The sequence below is a fragment of the Mauremys reevesii genome, linkage group 9 (assembly GCF_016161935.1).
Source record: "Mauremys reevesii isolate NIE-2019 linkage group 9, ASM1616193v1, whole genome shotgun sequence".
In the NCBI taxonomy this organism is placed as follows: Eukaryota; Metazoa; Chordata; order Testudines; family Geoemydidae; genus Mauremys; species Mauremys reevesii.
This window is the reverse complement of record NC_052631.1, coordinates 33,789,799-33,810,505: the sequence shown is the minus strand read 5'-3', so window position 1 is coordinate 33,810,505 and position 20,707 is coordinate 33,789,799. Positions and strand designations below refer to the sequence as shown.

Genomic DNA, 20,707 nt, shown 5'->3' with positions numbered 1-20,707 from the left:
AAGCTTAATTGTTAATTACAGTACATGAAAATCAAGAGTATTTTTAATTATGTAACTCTCTGCACTACTAATATTATAATCAGAGTGTCTGTAATTCAATGCATAATACTTGAAATAGTTCTTAGTATGCTGAGAGCCTGATTTCTACCTGTAATTCTGTTGCAGGATTTCTCAAACTTTACACCTCATTCTTCCTGTAAGGTACTGGGGTAAAGAAATGTTTGGGCTTACATTTAGTGGAAACTCTCTCTTAATTTAAGCGGAGACAGAAGTTAAGAGGGGAGAATTTCCACTCAGAACATAGTTGCAAAGCAAAAAACAGAAGAATATGTTCAACGTATGGACATTCCTTGGCCATTTCTGCTTAGTTGGGGAAACAGAGCTTTATGTTGGTTATTACCAACTGACACTGAATCCAAGGATTGATTACTTTTTATTCTAAAACAAGTGGTCCAGCAAGAATATGTGGCAGAGGAGAGTATTTAATTTTTTCTAGACTCTCTCCTTTTCCCTGGAAGAGGTTGGTGCCTCCTCAGGGAGACTATGAGAAATGCTGTTCTTCTGGCCAACTTGTAGGGGAAGGAGGTGATGGGGTTTACATTTGAGAAATGGAACATGCTTTAACTCCTAATACATCTTAATTAATCTGTGCTAAAGCTATTTAATCACCCTGATTATCTAAATCTATTTACTGGAAATTTGCTCCTTTAGAAGCATGAGGCAGATCCAAGTCTGACACCTCTACGTCTTCCATAGTTGTCTAACTGGCCTTCCTGCAAACATTGTTCAACCATAAACCTTAAATATTTTACAGTGTTGCTGAGCTCTACTACAGTTTATTATTTCAGTAATTTCCCACTCGGTTCAATTTCATCCCAAATGCACATCCTTCATTTACATGTTTAAGCAGTCTATAGTTACAAACCTGCTAAAATGCTTCCTGAAAATGCCTTTTGTGAAATCTCTGCAGCAAAATAGTATTAAATCCCAAGAATGTTTAATTACAAAAATAGAAAAGACAAAAGAAAGGCAGGAAAAGCTTTTTTAGATAGTACAGTAGTTAGAGTAACTAATGACAAGTGTGAGACACTGAAATGTAGGAGCACCTTGTATGTAATTCCCTTGGCAGAGCTGTACATGAAATGTTTATTCCATATACCGCTTCTCCATACTATCTGCTTGACTTTGCGTATAGAATACTTTAGGGTACATCTACACTGGAATAAAAGACCCACAGCACAGAGTCCCAGAGTCTAAGCTCCAGCCCATGCCAGAATGTCTACACAGCAATCAGGCGCCAGGGGGGGCAGCAGCGCCGCTGGGGGGCGGGCATGGGGGTGGGGCGGCATTTGGCCGCTGGCCCCCGCCCGGGCCCGGCGCGAGCACGCGGGCAGGGGCAGCCCGGACCTGCGCCGCCGCCGCGGCGTTGCCCTTCTTTCTTCCTCTCTTCCCTGGCGCTCTGCAGGCATGGCGCAGCAGGCAGGTCCGCCCGCCCCCCGGTGGACCCGCGGCATGCCGCATGGGAGCTCCACCGAGATGCATGCCTCCCCCCCCAGGATGCGGGCGGCGAGGGGGGAGGGCGCGGGGGGACTGGGGGGGGGGCGGGCGGCTCGCCGTTGCTTGGGGCAGCGTGATTTGTAGAGCCGCCCCTGACAGCAATTTTTAGCCTCGTAGCCCAAGTGATGCGAGCCCCAGTCAGCTGACCCAGGCCAGCCACAAGCGTTCAATTGCTGTGTAGAAGTACCTTCAGAGACTTAACAAATGAATCAATTATAGCTGTATGCTCTTGAATCCCGAGAGAAGATCACAGAAGGGGAATTAACTCAATTCAGTTTTCCTTAACTTCTGTTTTCACATACAATTCATTTTCTGCCCCAGAAACTTCAAGCTGTGTCTCTGTAATAATTCCCAAGCTTGGTCAGAACCAAAACAGAAGGGTTTCCCTTACATTGATTATCTAGTTTAGAGGTATATATAAGTTAACAAATTGCCTTTGTGGAGAAAATTTTCTTAATAAGAATTATCTCTTTCTGCCTGTATAGTTTGGTCCCTATCCAAAATAAATCTTACGATTTGAATAACCTCTGAGACTGTCCTTGCAAGCAGCCTATAAAACAATCCTTTCTTGTAGCCAGTTTGGGGCTCACTGAACTGGATGTAGTACAGTGGACTAGTGATTAGATCAAGGACTAAGAGTCATGTAGCTCTAGATTATATTCTCATCTTGGACTTTAGCTTGCTCTGTGATATTGTGGAAGTCACTTAATCTCTCTGGTCCTCCATTTTCCTCCATTAAATTGAGTGATAATATTTACCCACTTCGTAAAGCCAACTGACGTTCTCAGAGACAATTCAGAATAATTTGATGGTATACAAATTCAAGCAGCTAGTTGTTGTGAAACCGTCAATTTATTCAGAACAGCTGTTAATGCAAAATGTCTACTAGAAGTACAGTATATGTTTCTATTCAGTGGTTCCCTTGAAATCTTTACAAAAGCTTTTGTATATAGATAACATTACTGTGGTATTTAGTATTTATAGACTGGGGCGGGGGGTGTGTGTGAGGGAGTGTGGAGAGGGCAGTATTCTGTAGTTGTATGTCCAACCTCTATACCGGTATTTGTTATCATAAGAACATAAGAATTGCCCTACTGGGTCAGACAAAAGGTCCATCTATCCCAGTATCCTGTCTTCTGACAGTGCCCAGTACCAGCTGCCCCAGAGGGAATGAACAGAACAGGTAATCATCAAGTGATCCTTCCCCCCGTCGCTCATTCCCAGACTCTGGCAAACAGAGGCTAGGGACACCATTCCTGCCCATCCTGGCCAATAGCCATTGATGGACCTATCCTCCATGAATTTTTCTAGTTCTTTTTTGAACCCTGTTACGGTCTTGGCCTTCACAACATCCTCTGGCAAGGAGTTCCACAGGTTGACTGTGCGTTGTATGAAGAAATGCTTCCTTTTATTTGTTTTAAACCTGCTGCCTATTAATTTCATTTGGTAACTCCCTAGTTCTTGTGTTATGAGAAGTAGTAAACGACACTTCCTTATCTACTTTCTCTACACCGGTCATGATTTTATAGACCTCAGTCATATCTCCCCTTAGCCGTCTCTTTTCCAAGCTGAAAAGTCCCAGTCTTATTAATCTTTCCTCATACAGAAGCCGTTCCATACCCCTAATCATTTTTGTTGCCCTTTTCTGAACCTTTTCCAGTTCCAGTATATCTTTTTTTGGGCTGGGGCAACCACATCTCCACACACTATTCAAGATGTGGGCATACCATGGATTTATATAGAGGCCACATGATATTTTCTGTCCTATTATTTATCCGTTTCTTAATTATTCCCAGCATTCTGTTTGCTTTTTTGACTGCCGCTGCACACTGCGTGGACATCTTCAGAGAACTATCCACAATGACTCCAAGATCTCTTTCTTGACTGGTAACAGCTAATTTAGACCCCATCATTTTATATGTAGAGTTGGGATTATGCTTTCCAATGTGCATTACTTTGCAGTTATCAACAATAAATATAATCTGCCATTTTGTTGCCCAGTCACCCAGTTTTGAGAGATCCTTTCGTAGCTCTTTGCAGTCTGCCTGGGTCTTAACTATCTTTAATAATTGTGTATCATCTGCAAATTTTGCCACCTCACTGTTTACCCCTTTTTCCAGATCATTCATATATATATATGTATATATATATATATATATATATATATATATATATATATATATATATATATATATATATATATATATATATATATATATATATGTATATAAATGTTGAATAGGAGTGGTCCCAGAACAGACCCCTGGGGGACACCACCATTTACCTCTCTCCATTCTGAAAACTGATCATTTATATCTACGCTTTGTTTCCTATCTTTTAACCAGTTACCAATCCATGAGAGCACCTTCCCTCTTATCCCATGACTGCTTACTTTGCTTAAGAGCCTTTGGTAAGGGACCTTGTCAAAGGCTTTCTGAAAATCTAAGTACACTATATCCACTGGATCCCCTTGGTCCACATGCTTGTTGACCCCCTCAAAGAATTCTAGTAGATTGGTGAGGCATGATTTCCCTTTACTAAAACCATGTTGACTCTTCCTCAACAAATTATGTTCATCTATATGTCTGACAATATTGTTCTTTATTATAGTTTCAACCAGTTTGCCCGGTACTGAAGTCAGGTTTATAGATCTGTAATTGCTGGGATCACCGCTGGAGCCCTTTTTAAAAATTGGCGTCACATTAGTTATCCTCCAGTCATCTAGTACAGAAGCTGATTTAAATGATAGGTTACAGACTACAGTTAGTAGTTCTGCAATTTCACATTTGAGTTCCTTCAGAACTCTTGGGTGAATACTAATGGCTTCTGCAGCTAACTCAGTCGTCTTTCCCTTCATTTTCCTGTTTGTTCATAATCTGGAAAAGAAAAACAAGCTTTCTTGCTTTTTCAGGTCCCAAACGATTTCTCAATTTGTAATGAATTAGTCAAACAGAAGAAAATATTCTTTCTACACGGGCAGAAGCTGCTACTTCTGTTAAAAGTGAGATTATCACTACAACAGTCTCTGAATCCAAGTGCTTAAGTGACTTCCACCAGTTCACCGGTGTGACTTTCTTTAAAACATCAGCAGCAAACATATATTCCTTGAATGGTTCTTATTCCCAAATTGGGTCTCTCTTACTGCCTGCTGCCATTATAGGTTTTCCCTTCTAGTGAGAGAATGGTATGGTAGATTTTAAATCAATGAAGGCTACACTTAGAAAGATCTTAAGACTTCTGGAATATGCTGCTCAAACAGTTTCACTTTTGTTTCTACTGCCTGTCCCTCCCTTCTCACATTTATCTCAAGACTTCTCCTTGCCGAGATCTATTCCGCCCGCAACAATCTTCTGTTCATTGAACTTTTTGAAACCTTGCACTTCTAGAGATTGATAAGGGATTGACTCTGTGTACACAAATTTGCAGAGGGACACTAGGGTTGAAGTCTGTTATTTCTCACTTCTCTATATTTATTTATTTTAAAATATTTTTGCTGTTAACAAGCATGTTATCTCTGGAGAGACAAATCCACAGTTTGAGAACGGCAAAACTAAGCATCTCTGATGGTGTGTTCTAGACTGAGTACTGAGTCCCATTGGGTAGATAGAAAGATTCACCTAAATAATCCATACAGAAGCCCCTGGAACCCCATATGATTGGGTCCCTAATCCATGAACTATTGGAACTCATTTACAAAACTTTTCTTAAACATTACATGAATATATTGTCTCATACTATAAAATTAGACTTTATAATCCCTATTCCATGATAAGATACATTATATCTCAAAGATATCTCAATTAAAACAATCTTTAGATAGGTTTTTTCCTCAAAAAGCATTTTATCAAAAAAATCTGATTTAAATATAAAAAAATCTGATTTGATTTTTTTTTTTAAATCATTGATTTTTATCCACCCTGGATATTTATAATATGTAATCACAGTGCAAAAGTAATTCTAAGTATGGAAAAAAGGAACGTGCAGGTGATTTTTTTTTCCAACTACAGAAGAACACAGTGGCAAAATAAATGTTTGCTATAGTCTTTGTTTCTATTTCTGTAAATTCTTGCCTAAGTGCTACATCTCTAATGTCTTGGGAAAATATCTCCCAATAAACACCATATTGGCCATTGTCAGTCAAGCACTGAGGTAATTCATGATTTCAGGACAAAACTTCGGTTGTGAACTAAGCTTATCACATCTGTCAAGATACTATGCAGTAAAAGTTATTACTCATCTCATCTATCCTTATGTCTTCATCTTTGGACTGGGAGTCAGAAATCCAACTTTTGCATTCCTGTTGCTCCTCAAGCTGGCTATGCCACTGCAGTGAATGGACTGATGGCCAGTGTGATGCTGACCCTCCTTTTCAATACAGTTGTTTTTTGTACCACCCATTATTTTAATCTCAGCATCAGCTGAACACACCTTCCACAGTCAAAGAATAACTAGACAATGAAAATCTCTGATCCAGCAAAGGAAGGAACCAAACATCAAATATACTCATCTCCACCATTAACGCTTTACTTAAATAATAGTTTGTGGAACACAGGCAAAAGCTCAGAAAGATTGGAACTCAAACTCAGAATATTGTAGCAGTAAAGCAGGAGTGATAGACAAAGAAGGTCAAAGGAACATCCAGTGTTGGTCATGAGCAATCGTCTTGAATTACAAACCATCCCAGAATTCTAAAGAGTACAGTGAATCAAACTCTTTGAAATATAATTACAGTAACTCCTCGCTTAACGTTGTAGTTATGTTCCTGAAAAATGTGACTTTAAGCAAAATGATGTTAAGCAAATCCAATTTCCCCATAAGAATTAATGTAAATGGGGGTGGGGTTAGGTTTCAGGGAAATTTTTTTCACCAGACAAAAAACTATATATTATATAGACATACACACAGTATATGTTTTAAACAAACAATTGAATACTGTTCACAGCTATGATGATTGTGAAGCTTGGTTGAGGTGGTGAAGTTAGAGGGTGGAAGAGGGAGGGCTATTTCCCAGGGAATGCCTTGCTGCTAAATGATGAACTAGCACTTGGCTGAGCCCTGAAGGGTTAACACGTTGTTAATGTAGCCTCTCACACAAGGCAGCACGAACACGAGGGAGGGGAGACAGCATAGCAGACAGACAGACACACACCTTGTGTGTGGGAGAGAGAGAGAGATGCACACTGCCCCTTTAAGTAAGCTGACCCACTCTTAAGTGCATTGTCTTTTTAAGTGGATCAGGAAGTTGAGACAGCAGCTGCTGCCCCAAGCTTCCGTGTCTTCTCCCTGCTCAATATGGAGAAGGGGTAAGTGGGGTGCAGGAGCACGGGGGAAGGGGACACCCTGACATTAGGCCCCCCCCTCCCCCTCCCCCCCCCCGCACAGCAAGCAGGAGTCTCTGGGAGCAGCTCCAAGGCAGTGGGGGGAGGGACAGCTGAACTACCAATTAATAGCCTTCTGGGCGGCTGCAGCACAGGGAACTTAGGAGAGTTGATGGGTGGCTGCTGATCCACCCTGCTTCCAAGCCCCCACCAGCTAGCTGCAACAGACTGCTCTTCCTGGAAGCAGTGGACAAAGCAGGCGGCTGCCAAACGATGTTAGAAGGGAGCATTTCACAACTTTAAAACAAGTGTGTTCCCTAATGATCAGCAATGTAACAACGTTAACTGGGACGACTTTAAGTGAGCAGTTACTGTACTAAATTATCAACTTAACAAGAATGAATTCAGGCTAAACAAGCATGTCGTTATTAATTAAAATTTGTTTTTATTTTCCTAAAAATAAATATCCTGGTGTAAAGGCCTATATAGCTAATGGCAAGTTAATAAGAGGAATACATGTACAACACAAAGATGTTTGATCAGAATTTAAGTGTCCAGCAGAAATGTTTGTAAAATAAATCATGTACCAAAAAAACCCTGTAATGCTTACATTTTAAACTCAGTTCACTTTTCTTTGATAGAATGGTCAGTATTTCAGTTCATACTCTTTGTCATATTTGGTAGATGAATTTTGTAGTTTTATTCTAACTTCTTACAGTTAAACCTTGGTTCTTTAACCACCAGACACAGTCAAATCAAAATACTATCGTAATCTCACTCTTTCATTGTTAAACGTGAGAGACTTTTTTTTTTTTGCTTCAAGAGATGGACTTAATGCCAGGTTGTCATGGTTGCATTAATACATAATTCTCTTGAAGTAATACTTCGAAAGAGATTATGGGTGAGATTGTCAAATGTTGGCCTAACTCTGCTCCCATTGATGTCAGTGAATACTGAGGACTACTGAAAAAAAAACTCTATATCTGTACCAAAATCACATCCTTGTGTAATGTAATTTGTATTTGGTTCCTAAGATCATTAACAATGTAATTGTGAATCCATCTCTTACTCTTTTTTTTTTTTGACAGTGTTTACCTGGTATTGGTGGGCAAAGGGTAAGATCAAATGGAATCCACTTAAACTTTGGAACTGGGGCTGGCTGAAGAAGTTCTTTATTTAAAATCTGACAACAGTGTTTTTCTCTTCATTTGCTGTGCTTGTACAAACAGTGTGACACCATCCCTACAACAGGCTCGTGTCTGTCCTCCTCATATGTTACCTGAAGATGGATCTAATATTTACTCTGCTCGTGGCATTTTGTCGCTTATCCAGTCTTCTACTCGTAGGGCTTACCAGCAGGTCTTGGATGTGCTGGATGAAAATCGCAGGTGATTGGCCATCAGTGATTCTGCCAGCTCTTACTGCTTCTTTTTTTTTTGCTTTTTTCTCCTTTTTAGTGGAGTGTGGTATCTGTTTACTAATTAATATGGGATGATATTATTTTGCTTTGCTTTTTTTTGCTTTCATTGTTTATAAATAACTTAATTGTCCAAAATTCACATTTCAAAAGGCTCCATTATCTAGTACCTTACTTCAGTCAAATACAGCATTTAAAGAGTGTGTGTTTGGTTCCTATTTCCATACATGTAAAAATCAAAATAGGAAAGGCTAATCTGGTGATTGGAAGGCTTGGTTTATGTGCTGTTTGTAAATTGTTAATTTGTTAGATGTTTTCTGTGGCTTTTGGCAATCCAAATGATGATGGATCACAAGTCTGCAGGCTTCTTATAACATCCTTGACCTTTCTGTTGCTGACTGTTGGAACAAATCAATAAGATTGGGTTGACGTTGTCATGATTCAGTGGAACTAATATGAAGGAGCAAGTTGGAAACTTACCTAAGAGAATTCACATCCAATATTTTTCCAAACAATATTTTTGGAAAAAATGTTAGGAGACCTTTAACCTGTGACAGTTGTTATTCCAAATAGTAGATACGTTAATTATATAACCGATGACTGTCATTTTTTCTACATGTTGTGCTCAAGTGATAGGTATTAACTGCATTGCTATTGAAATACTTTCTGGATGGTATTCTGAGAACCATTTGTTCAGTACTGCCATTCTTTGGTGACTATCTTATTGAGAAGTATACTATTGTAATATGTTTTACACTTTTATGGATAAGCTGGTTTATAAAGGGTAGTTACTTGGCTAGAATTAGCCCATTTGTGCCACTTATTGTACACTGAATTTGATCCTTTATCCTTAATTTGTTAGTACTGTAAGATTGACGTATCCAACAATATAACATCACTTATAAAGACGAATAATGATGACGTTTAATTTATCAAACTTCATCTGTTAATTTAATGGGCTGCATTAGAGAGGTACACATAACTTGCTTCCAGCTCCTGAGGAGTTGACCCAAAAGCCTTTGGAGTAATTAATGGGGAATTCTTGGAATAGCATTTTAGCACTGGAATTGTCTGCATCACGGAATTCTTAAAAATGCTGCCCTTCACCCTCTCGATTTTAGCATCCCAATGAAATGTTTCTATAATATTCCCTGGTGTAGACAAGGCTTAAGTTAAGCTGTTTCTTTCCCATTCATTTTGGTAAGGGATTGTATCGTGACTGTCAAGACAATCTTATTGTGTGTGGTCAGTGTTCAAACTGACCCCTCCTATAGTTAATAGAGTTGTCAACATGTTCATGCAGAACTATCTATCTCAAGGTCACGTAATTGTGAAGCACTCCAGACTTATTGGTCTTATGCTCAAAGGTGGATTTTCAAAGAGGCCTAAGAGAATTAATTAGATACCCGGTTCCTATTGAATTCCACTGAGTTGGGCACCTAATGACTCCCTTAGGGTCTTTTTAAAACCTCACCCATAATTTTTACCAAGATTTTGATCCTTGTCCAACAGCTGGGTGGATAGTAATGACTTAACATTTTCATATCCATATCAATAAAAGGTTAAACATAACTGTAGAATGTTTTAGTTTTGCAAAATTGCCCCTCCCAAGTAAGGCAGAGTTAACTGTCCAAGCTTATGGAAAAAAAAATTTAAAGATTTATAGCATGTAGAAGACTCATTAAAATATATATGGTGAAATACTGTCCCCATTGAGGTTAATGAGAGGTTTGCCTTTTATTTCAATGGGGCAGGATTTCACACACATTCTCTTGGATTTATGGAAAAAATAGAACCTCCAAATATTGTTTGTTCATCTCATAATTATCTGATGAGCTTCCCTGAAAATTTCAGAGAACAGCCTTACTGTTTCTGGATTTTATTTTGATGTATTTCTTTATGGAAATTCCTAAAGGAAACCGTAAACTATTACTATCCATCTACAATTTTGTCAGGGTTCAAATATAAAACTATTGATGGACTAAAGGGGTGGTTTGGGGTTTTTTGGTTTTTTTGAGTAAACATATTTTCAGATGTTTAGATCTTCCAGACTATTCTGTGACTAAAATGGGAATGTGAAATTTGGATAATCCACATGCATGATTACAAAATAGATATATATTTTAAATGTTTCAAACTGTTTTTCTTTGCTCTATGTAGCATAGTGTTCCCAATGTATTTCAAGGCATATCTGTTCTTATTTTAATATTAATTATATACTTTTGTCATTTGGTGTCACTGAAAGAGATCTTTTAAAATGAACAACTTTTGATTGTTCTGTTTACTGGAAATACTCTTTGGTTTGGTTTTAGTTTTGGTTTTGGCTTGCTTTTCTGTTTCAGAATATTGCCAGTTGATGTCCCAGTCTATTAAAATTACAGATGGTAGTTTTATACTATTGTAGATAAGGAATTATTCTTAGAATTTTATCAGTATTACTAACCAGTTAAACTATTTAAATTGAAAATAGAATTTAATTCTCACTATTTATACTGTCTGTTTACTCTTGCATTTTATTCAGCTTGGACAATGAAAATAGGTCAGTTTCATTTTCTTTTATAACAAGTCTTCACTTTCTGGTTCTCCTGCAGTAATGTCTGTTTTGTGTTTCCAAAGCTATAGGGGAATGTTTAAATTTTCAGTGCAACCAGATTTTTTTAATTAAGTTTTGAGAAACTTTTTTTCATTTTTGGTACAACTTAAGCTTGTGACCTAAAACTAGTGTTCCTTTTAGCTTGACCCTGCGTTTATAATAACCTCCCCCTAAAATGTTGGTAGCAACTCCATGGTTAAGTTAGAGCTGAGATTTGCATCAGAATTAAAATAACTTTCTCACTCTAATAATCTTAATTTTGTCTTTACATTTGGACCAATAACTTTTAAGAGGGAAATTGAATTTTCTATGTAATTTTTAAGGTAAAATATTTACTAACATTTTGCAGAGGAGACATTTTAAAAATGCTCCTTCTTTGAAATTCGACTCTGTTTTCCACACGCTTCTTTGGAATCTTTTAGAGTCTTGCTAAATAACCACTGTCCCCCACAGATGACAAACGCATTTCAATTAAACAAACACTTGCTCACCTTATTTGGCATAACTGTTTTAGCGAAGGTAAGATTAGCCGACAGAACCATTCAGATACAGGATTTGAGATGAGACCATAGAGGGGAGAGTAAATGGGGTTCTGTGGGGCATGATGAGTTGAGAAGGGCTTTGTGAATTTGGCAGTGTTTGGGGAAAACTGGGATTGACAGGAAGAGGTTTTATGGAGATTGGGGGGTGGTATATTTAGAGTGGGGAGTTGTAGTTCCATGGCTGTGCAGGGGGATAAGGGTCTGGAAGTGGTAAAAACTTAGGGTATATGTACACTGCAGTGTAAACCCAGAGTTCGAACTCAGACTCACGCCTAACCCCCATTCTATCTACATACAAATTACACTAACCCAGGACTCAGACCCAGTGACCAAGCACCTCATGGGAGTGGAGGGTCGAAATCAAGCTGGGACCCAGGGTTCAAACCTTATTGCTTTGTAGTGCAGATGCCGCCCCACTGGGCTCGTGCTCTGGGAGTTCACAAAAGTATCCCACAGGCCTACTTTCTTTGTCCTCTGGACAGTCACGTTTGGTGGACAGTCAAGTTTTATCACACTGCACCATGGGGTGCTAGGAAGTCTGGGATACAGGTGGTGGGACTCGGGCCTGCATAATAAAGTGTAGATACTGGAGCCACAGGCTGGAACCTAATATTGAACAATTCCTAGCCCGGGGTTACAAATGAGTGTAGATGCTCAAGCCCTAGGTTAAAAAACCCAGATTCTGCTAATTCAAGTTCTACTAGCCCTGGGCTGACATTGCAGTGTAGACCTACTCCTAATGTCTCTGCCAAGGCATTAGCACATTAAGGGCTCTCCTGGTGGTGCTGAAAGGAGCCAGGGGAGAGCAGCTTTAGTCCGATGCCTGTAGTCTGTCAGTTCACAGCTCCTAGCGAACAGGGGCTGCTAACAGGGAGTTCTCCAGGTGAAGGAGGAGCAAATACAGCATCTGTGGGGTAAGTGACTGTCTGTAGTGTGTGTTTGTTTGTGTTTGGGGGTTACTTGCTGTGTGCTGAGCTTGTGTTTGTCAGTCTGTTTGTTTGGTTGTTTGAGGGACCGTGTGCTCTGGCTGGCAGTTGGAGGCAGGTTTGAAAGCTCGAAGCCTCTGGTAATTGGCTGAGCCTTAATCAGTGGGCGGGGCATTCACTCAGGCCAGGGCTTTATAAAACTGCGCACAAGCGACCAGGGGCTGCTAACAGGGAGTTTCGCAAGGGAGTTTAGAAGGGGAGTGGGAAGGGAGTGGGAGTCCCTCGCCAGCCCTAACCCCTTCCCTGTGGTCCCCCTAAAACCTATAAACCGAACCACATTTCAAAACTTCCTTCTATAAACCACCCTCCCATTAATTAGGAGACAATGCAGGCAGAAGCCGAGCTGCAGAGTGGGGGCTATCCAGTTTATTGCACTGAGTGTAGCATGTATGATTACCTGCCCTGTGGGCGGGTGGCGTATGTGTGCAGTCAGTGCAAGGAGCTCCTGGCCCTCAGAGACCATGTACGGACTTTGGAGGCCAGGGTGGCGGAACTGGAGGAGCTAAGAGAGGCAGAGAGGTATGTTGATGAGGCTTTCCGGGACACTGTAGAATTGTCCCACCTCCGCTCAGACAGCCCCTGTGCTGTTGAGGAGGAAGAAAGGCCCAGGGAAGCAGAGCAGTCAATGGGAGCAGAGGGAAACCTTCCCGTAGTTGGGACCCTTCTTCCAGATGGTGCTGGGTTCGCCTCTCGCACTGAGGTTGCCTCTCCTGGGGAGGGAACTCCAGTTGCTAGGAAAAGGCAGGTGTTAGTAATGGGAGATTTGATTATTAGAAACATAGATAGCTGGGTCTGTGATGACTGGGAGAACCGTATGGTGACTTGCCTGCCTGGTGCGAAGGTCTCTCGAGGCATCTAGACAGACTTATGTGTAGTGCTGGGGAGGAGCCGGTGGTCGTGGTACATGTAGGTACCAATGACATAGGGAAGGGTAGGAGAGATGTCCTGGAAGCCAAATTTAGGCTGCTAGGGAAGAGACTGAAATCCAGGACCTCTATGGTGGCATTCTCAGAAATGCACCAAGTTCCACGCGCAGGGCAAGGTAGGCAGGCAGAGCTTCAGAGTCTCAATGCGTGGATGAGACGATGGTGTAGAGAGGAGGGGTTCACGTTCATTAGGAACTGGGGAAACTTCTGGGATGGGAGGAGCCTATACAGGAGAGATGGGCTCCACCTAAACCAAAGTGGAACCAGACTGCTGGCAGTAAACATTAAAAAGGTTGTAGAGCAGTTTTTAAACTAGGAGATGGGGGAAAGCCGACTGCTGCAGAGGAGCGTGTGGATCGGACACAGACTTTTCTTAGGGGAGAGTCTGATGATAGAGAATCTCCAGGTTATAGTCAGGAGCAGAGGACTGAAGAGTATAATGTAAGGGCTGGATCAGATGATAAACAGTCACATAAAAAAGAATCTGGCACATCAGAAAAGGGCAGTCAAATAAACAGGGACAAGTTTTTAAAGTGCTTGTACACAAATGCCAGAAGTCTAAATAATAAGATGGGTGAACTAGAGTGCCTTGTGATAAAGGAGGATATTGATATAATAGGCATCACAGAAACCTGGTGGACTGAGAGCAATCAATGGGACACAATCATTCGGGGTACAAAATATATCGGAAGGACAGAACAGGTCGTGCAGGGGGAGGAGTGGCACTATATGTGAAAGAAAGTGTAGATTCAAATGAAGTAAAAATCTTAAGCGAATCCACATGTTCAATAGAATCTCTATGGATAGAAATTTCATGCTCTAATAAAAATATAACATTAGGGATCTATTATCGACCACCTGACCAGGACAGTAATAGTGATGATGAAATGCTAAGGGAAATTAGAGAGGCTATCAACATTAAGAACCCAATAATAGTGGGGGATTTCAATTATCCCCATATTGACTGGGAACATTTCACTTCAGGACAAAATGCAGAGATAAAATTTCTCGATACTTTAAATGACTGCTTCATGGAGCAGTTGGTACGGGAACCCACAAGGGGAGAGGCAACTCTAGATTTAATCCTGAGTGGAGTGCAGGAGCTGGTCCAAGAGGTAACTATAGCAGGACCGCTTGGAAATAGTGACCATAATACAATAGCATTCAACATCCCTGTGGTGGGAAGAACACCTCAACTGCCCAACACTGGCATTTAATTTCAAAAGGGCGAACTATACAAAAAAGAGGGGGTTATTTATACAAAAGTTAAAAGGTACAGTGACTAAAGTGAAATCCCTGCAAGTTGCATGGGCCCTTTTTAAAGACACCATAATAGAGGCCTAACTTCAATGTATACCCCAAATTAAGAAAAACAGTAAAAGAACTTAAAAAGAGCCACTGTGGCTTAACAACCATGTAAAAGAAGCAGTGAGAGACAAAAAGACTTCCTTTAAAATGTGGAAGTCAAATCCTAGTGAGGCAAATAGAAAGGAGCACAAACACTGCCAACTTAAGTGCAAGAGTGTAATAAGAAAAGCCAAAGAGGAGTTTGAAGAACGGCTAGCCAAAAACTCCAAAGGTAATAACAAAATGTTTTTTAAGTACATCAGAAGCAGGAAGCCTGCTAAACAACCAGAGGGGCCCCTTGACGACCAAAATACAAAAGGAGCGCTTAAAGATGATAAAGTCATTGCAGAGAAACTAAATGGATTCTTTGCTTCAGTCTTCACGGCTGAGGATGTTAGAGAGATTCCCAAACCTGAGCTGGCTTTTGTAGGTGACAAATCTGAGGAACTGTCACAGATTGAAGTGTCACTAGAGGAGGTTTTGGAATTAATTGATAAACTCAACATTAACAAGTCACCGGGACCAGATGGCATTCACCCAAGAGTTCTGAAAGAACTCAAATGTGAAGTTGCTGTACTATTAACTAAGGTTTGTAACCTGTCCTTTAAATCGGCTTCGGTACCCAATGACTGGAAGTTAGCTAATGTAACGCCAATATTTTAAAAGGGCTCTAGGGGTGATCCCGGCAATTACAGACCGGTAAGTCTAACGTTGGTACCGGGCAAATTAGTTGAAACAATAGTTAAGAATAAAATTGTCAGACACAGAAAAACATAAACTGTTGAGCAATAGTCAACATGGTTTCTGTAAAGGGAAATCGTGTCTTATTAATCTATTAGAGTTCTTTGAAGGGGTCAACAAACATGTGGACAAGGGGGATCCGGTGGACATAGTGTACTTAGATTTCCAGAAAGCCTTTGACAAGGTCCCTCACCAAAGGCTCTTACGTAAATTAAGCTGTCATGGGATAAAAGGGAAGGTCCTTTCATGGATTGAGAACTGGTTAAAGGACAGGGAACAAAGGGTAGGAATTAATGGTAAATTCTCAGAATGGAGAGGGGTAACTAGTGGTGTTCCCCAAGGGTCAGTCCTAGGACCAATCCTATTCAATTTATTCATAAATGATCTGGAGAAAGGGGTAAACAGTGAGGTGGCAAAGTTTGCAGATGATACTAAACTACTCAAGATAGTTAAGACCAAAGCAGATTGTGAAGAACTTCAAAAAGATCTCACAAAACTAAGTGATTGGGCAACAAAATGGCAAATGAAATTTAATGTGGATAAATGTAAAGTAATGCACATTGGAAAAAATAACCCCAACTATACATACAACATGATGGGGGCTAATTTAGCTACAAAGAGTCAGGAAAAAGATCTTGGAGTCATCGTGGATAGTTCTCTGAAGGTGTCCACGCAGTGTGCAGAGGCGGTCAAAAAAGCAAACAGGATGTTAGGAATCATTAAAAAGGGGATAGAGAATAAGACTGAGAATATATTATTGCCCTTATATAAATCCATGGTACACCCACATCTCGAATACTGTGTACAGATGTGGTCTCCTCACCTCAAAAAAGATATTCTAGCACTAGAAAAGGTTCAGAAAAGGGCAACTAAAATGATTAGGGGTTTAGAGAGGGTCCCATATGAGGAAAGATTAAAGAGGCTAGGACTCTTCAGCTTGGAAAAGAGAAGACTAAGGGGGGATATGATAGAGGTATATAAAATCATGAGTGATGTTGAGAAAGTGGATAAGGAAAAGTTATTTACTTATTCCAATAATACAAGAACTAGGGGTCACCAAATGAAATTAATAGGCAGCAGGCTTAAAACAAATAAAAAGAAGTTCTTCTTCACGCAGTGCACAGTCAACTTGTGGAACTCCTTACCTGAGGAGGTTGTGAAGGCTAGGACTATAACAATGTTTAAAAGGGGCCTGGATAAATTCATGGTGGCTAAGTCCATAAATGGCTATTAGCTAGGATGGGTAAGAATGGTGTCCGTAGCCTCTGTTCGTCAGAGGATGGAGATGGATGGCAGGAGAGAGACCACTTGATCATTGCCTATTAGGTTCACTCCCTCTGGGGCACCTGGCATTGGCCACTGTCGGTAGACAGATACTGGGCTAGATGGACCTTTGGTCTGACCCGGTACGGCCATTCTTATGTTCTTATGTTCCTCTCTGATGTACTGTAAGCAATTAATCAGAGCAGAGCTTCTCACCCAACCAACCTCCAGTTCCCCTATGGCCTTGCATCATTCCCTCCTCACCTCACCTCACTCCCCCCAAGATTTCCAGATCAGACTTAAGGCACTCTGACCTGTAAATCAGCATTGGTGGGCCAGCATAGGGAATCTGACACTACTGCTACTTTTTTGTGCATAAGAGAAGACATGGATTTCCAGGGATGTCAAACCAAAACCTTTAATGATCCCTACACTCTCTCTCTCTCTCTCTCTCTCTCTCTCTCTCTCTCTCTCTCGCACATGTGCGCACACACACACTAACACAAACTGAAAGCCAAGACATTCACACTTAGTCTGAATGAAAGACAGTGTCTTTCTTATATTTTTTTCCTCAACATCCATGAGTTCTCTACTAAATTATTGTTATGGGATCCCCCAAAATGAGCTCTGTTCCAAACAAAGGAAGATGAGCTCAGATGGACCATTTCAGCCACTGTATTACTGTCTGTTTTCGCCTCTCCTATTGTGTTGCGACATATTGTGGCATGGTTCCCTCCATGTTCCATTGTGTTTGCAGTGGAATATTGTGATATGCTATGTACAGATGGCATCAGGGATGTGCTTAATTTTGATCATGTATTAGTATTAAATCTACTTAATGTCATGACCAAAATGATATCAGCCAGGAAATTCAAAGTTTTAAATAATTTATGACAAAAGTTACTCCAGTCATTAAGGAAGCCCATATAGAAAGCTAATAACCAGACTAACTGCGTGTTGTACTCACAGATCTGTAAAAAATAAACTAATTGCTAGTTTTAGATAAAGTGCAAATAGACCTAAAAGTTAGTTGTATTGATTTTAGTGGCTGCTGCATGCTATATGAGGAACGTGTACTTGACGTGAATGTTACCTTTTTGAAATATGCAATCAACGAAGATGTGGCAGGGCAAAGTACTGCTGGTTCTTCTACCCATCCAGTTTGTCCTTTTGTTTTCTTTTGTAAAACAACTTTCTGCATAGAGTTTCCAGACATCTGGTTTTTGACTGGAACACCCAGTCGAAAAGGGACACTGGCAACTCCAGTCGGCACTGCTGAACAGGCTGCTAAAAGTCCAGTCAGTGGTGCAACGGGGCTAAGGCAGGCTGCCTGCTTGCCCTGGCTCTGCACGGCTTCCAGAAGCGGCCAGCATATCCCTGCAGCCCCTAGGTGTAGAGGCAACCAGGCGGTTCCAAGTGCTCTTCCCCACCTGCAGGCGCTAACTCCAAGGCTCCCGTTGGCCGGAACCACAGCCAATGGGAGCTGCGGGGACAGCACCTGTAGGCGAGGGCAGCGCGTGGAGCTGCCTGGCCACCCCTGCATCTAGGGGCCACAAGGACATGCCGGTCGCTTCCAGGAGCTGCCTGAGATAAGCGCTGCCTGGAGCTTGCTCCCCTCGCCCCCTCCTGGAGCCTGCACCCCACAACCCCTCCCACATCCCAATCCCTCTGCCCCAGCCCTGAGCCCCATCCTGCACCCCAAACTCCTCAACCCAGCCCCACCCCAGAGTCTGCACCCCCAGCTGGAGCAGTCTTCCGCCCCCAACCCACTGCCCCAGCCTAGTGAAAATGAGTCAGGGGAGAGCAACAGGGAGGTAGGGGGATGGAGTGAGTGGGGGTGGGGCCGCGAGGAAGCGAGCAGGGCAAGGGTGTTCAATTTTCGGCAATCAGAAAGTTGGCAACCCTATTTCTGCACTGATTTCACATTCTGCTGGCTAGTGTTCGGAGTATGTTGTGCACACTTTTTTTTATTTTTAATTTTATGGGTGAGTTTGTTGCTGATGTAAGTTAAGCATCAATATTACTGATCAGAGCCAGGCCTAGTGCAAGTAAGCACAGTGCAAGGTTTCTGCACAATTCTGCTTGTGCACCTCAATCTTCATCTTCTTGAAATGAAACTATTAATTGTGAGGTTTTTGTGTGTTGTTTTGTGCGCATGGCTGCTCACCTCTACTCCTTCCCTGGAGAGTGTTCTCTCAGCCTTCTCAGTGCCAGACCTGTGGGCTGTGTGTATCCTCTTCCCCACACATTTCTGCTCTAAGGGTCATCACACTTGGATTCTTTAGTCTTGTTATAAAACCTAGTACGGTATATACTTGGGACTAGCATGTTATGCAGATGTCTGCAGCTGCCCATAAGTGAGATAAGAGTGAAAAAAGAGACCCCAACCCCTTGGAGAAGTGATTACACATCATAGATGTTTCAGCAAAGAGACAGATGCTAGAGGTCAGTTACAGCCTCATTTTGAGAAGTACTAAACACCCGCAACTCCACAGTAACTTAGGAGGTGCTGGGGTGCTCAGCAGTTCTGGAAATCAGGACCTTCCTACCTGTTCAGCAGCCATGAGCATACTAGACACAATTGTAGCAACTTGAGAAGCCTGGGCTCTTCAATTTCTCCTGAGATGGATCGGAAGAGGACAGAAAGGAAAGAGTTAAAAAAGAACTTGGGAAGAAAGACACTAAGTGAAGGGGAGAAGAGAAGGCGCTGAGATTGTTTTTCATTATTAGCATTTAAAAAGCCTATATCAAGAGCTCTTATTCACAGACTTGTATCTCAACAGCATATATTCCCATAAATCAGTCTATACCATCAAGAATGACTAGGTTGTTACGATAGCTGCATACTTTTCTTGTTAGTGCTATATTAAATAAAAAGAATATTAAATGGGGTATTTTGAAAATACAGTTTACAACACGATATTAACTAGATATTATATTGTATTGAAATACCATACAATATAATTGAAAATATTTTGACATTTCTTTGTCTTTGTTTCTTTTGTTGTATCTTTTCTCTGTGTTTATGCTGTTTCCTGCTTCTGTCTTGTGACTTCTTTCTGCAATAACCTGCCGTAGGTCTGTGTTACGAGGTGGGTCGGCTGCTGCCACTTCCTCTAACCCTCATCATGAAAACACCAGGTAAACATATTTCTTTTTAGTCAGGGTGCACTATTTTAGGCTTTAAATTTCATGACTTAATTGTTCTTGATTACTGAATCCCAAAATAGTTTTTGGGCCACTTATGCTTAACATAACACTTGATCAACATCCTTTCTGTGCATAGAGATGTTCTGTAGGGCATGACCGTATGCCCATCACAGTCATTAGCAAAGCTCTCATTAAGGTTCAGGTCCTTAAAATATGTTGTAAGCTTTAGAATTCAGTTTCAATATGTCAATTGAAGCTTTTAATGTATGATAGAAGCACATGTGGTAGTACGTCCATTGGGCCTCTGATCTCTGCTTTTCTCTGAGGGAAGTAAATAAACTGGTGTGAACAGTAAAATGTAGAAGTTTTCAATAATGTGCCTATTATTGTTTTGCATGGGGTTTCCCACATCCATTTTTCTGTTAGATGGGTGTCATTTCAATGTAAGTGGGTAAAAACCTAATTTATGATCTGATAGCTGAGACTGAGAAATAAAGCTTTCTTTCTGCATATTATGTAAATATCACATCTTCCACCTCCCACTCTTTACCACCACTGCCATCTCCCCAAAGTAGACATCCTGAATATACAAAAGTTATAAAGATTTTTAAAAGCTGAGTAGGGACAGTAACTCCTTTTTCTGTTATCTAAACATTAATGTTTTAAAGTCAGAAAAATTGGTCTATAAAAATAACCCTCAACAGATCTCCAAGTCCGGATCCATACAGATCATTCTTCTGGGTTGACTTGGGAATTTATATCTTTCATAATTGAGAGTGATTTCTTGCTCTGCCAATATAGCTGATTGCAATCTGGATCTAATATTTGGAAGGGGGTTGGAGCTTGGTGAGGTAATAATGATACACT

At 40.9% G+C, this 20,707-nt stretch overlaps 1 protein-coding gene across 6 annotated transcripts in view; it reads left to right on the top strand.

Moving 5' to 3' along the window:
- Window positions 1-20,707, top strand: part of MFF (mitochondrial fission factor) — a 38,771-nt gene that overhangs the window by 12,954 nt on the left and 5,110 nt on the right. For 3 of the 6 annotated variants that reach the window (XM_039489318.1, XM_039489317.1, XM_039489316.1), the window contains 2 exons: window positions 8,105-8,263; window positions 19,769-19,831. The exons of 1 other annotated variant lie outside the window; for it this stretch is intronic. In XM_039489318.1, coding sequence (XP_039345252.1) covers window positions 8,105-8,263; window positions 19,769-19,831 — 222 coding nt within the window. The remainder of the gene's footprint in view (window positions 1-8,104; window positions 8,264-19,768; window positions 19,832-20,707) is intronic. 2 more of the 6 variants (XM_039489319.1, XM_039489321.1) reach the window with 2 other exon arrangements.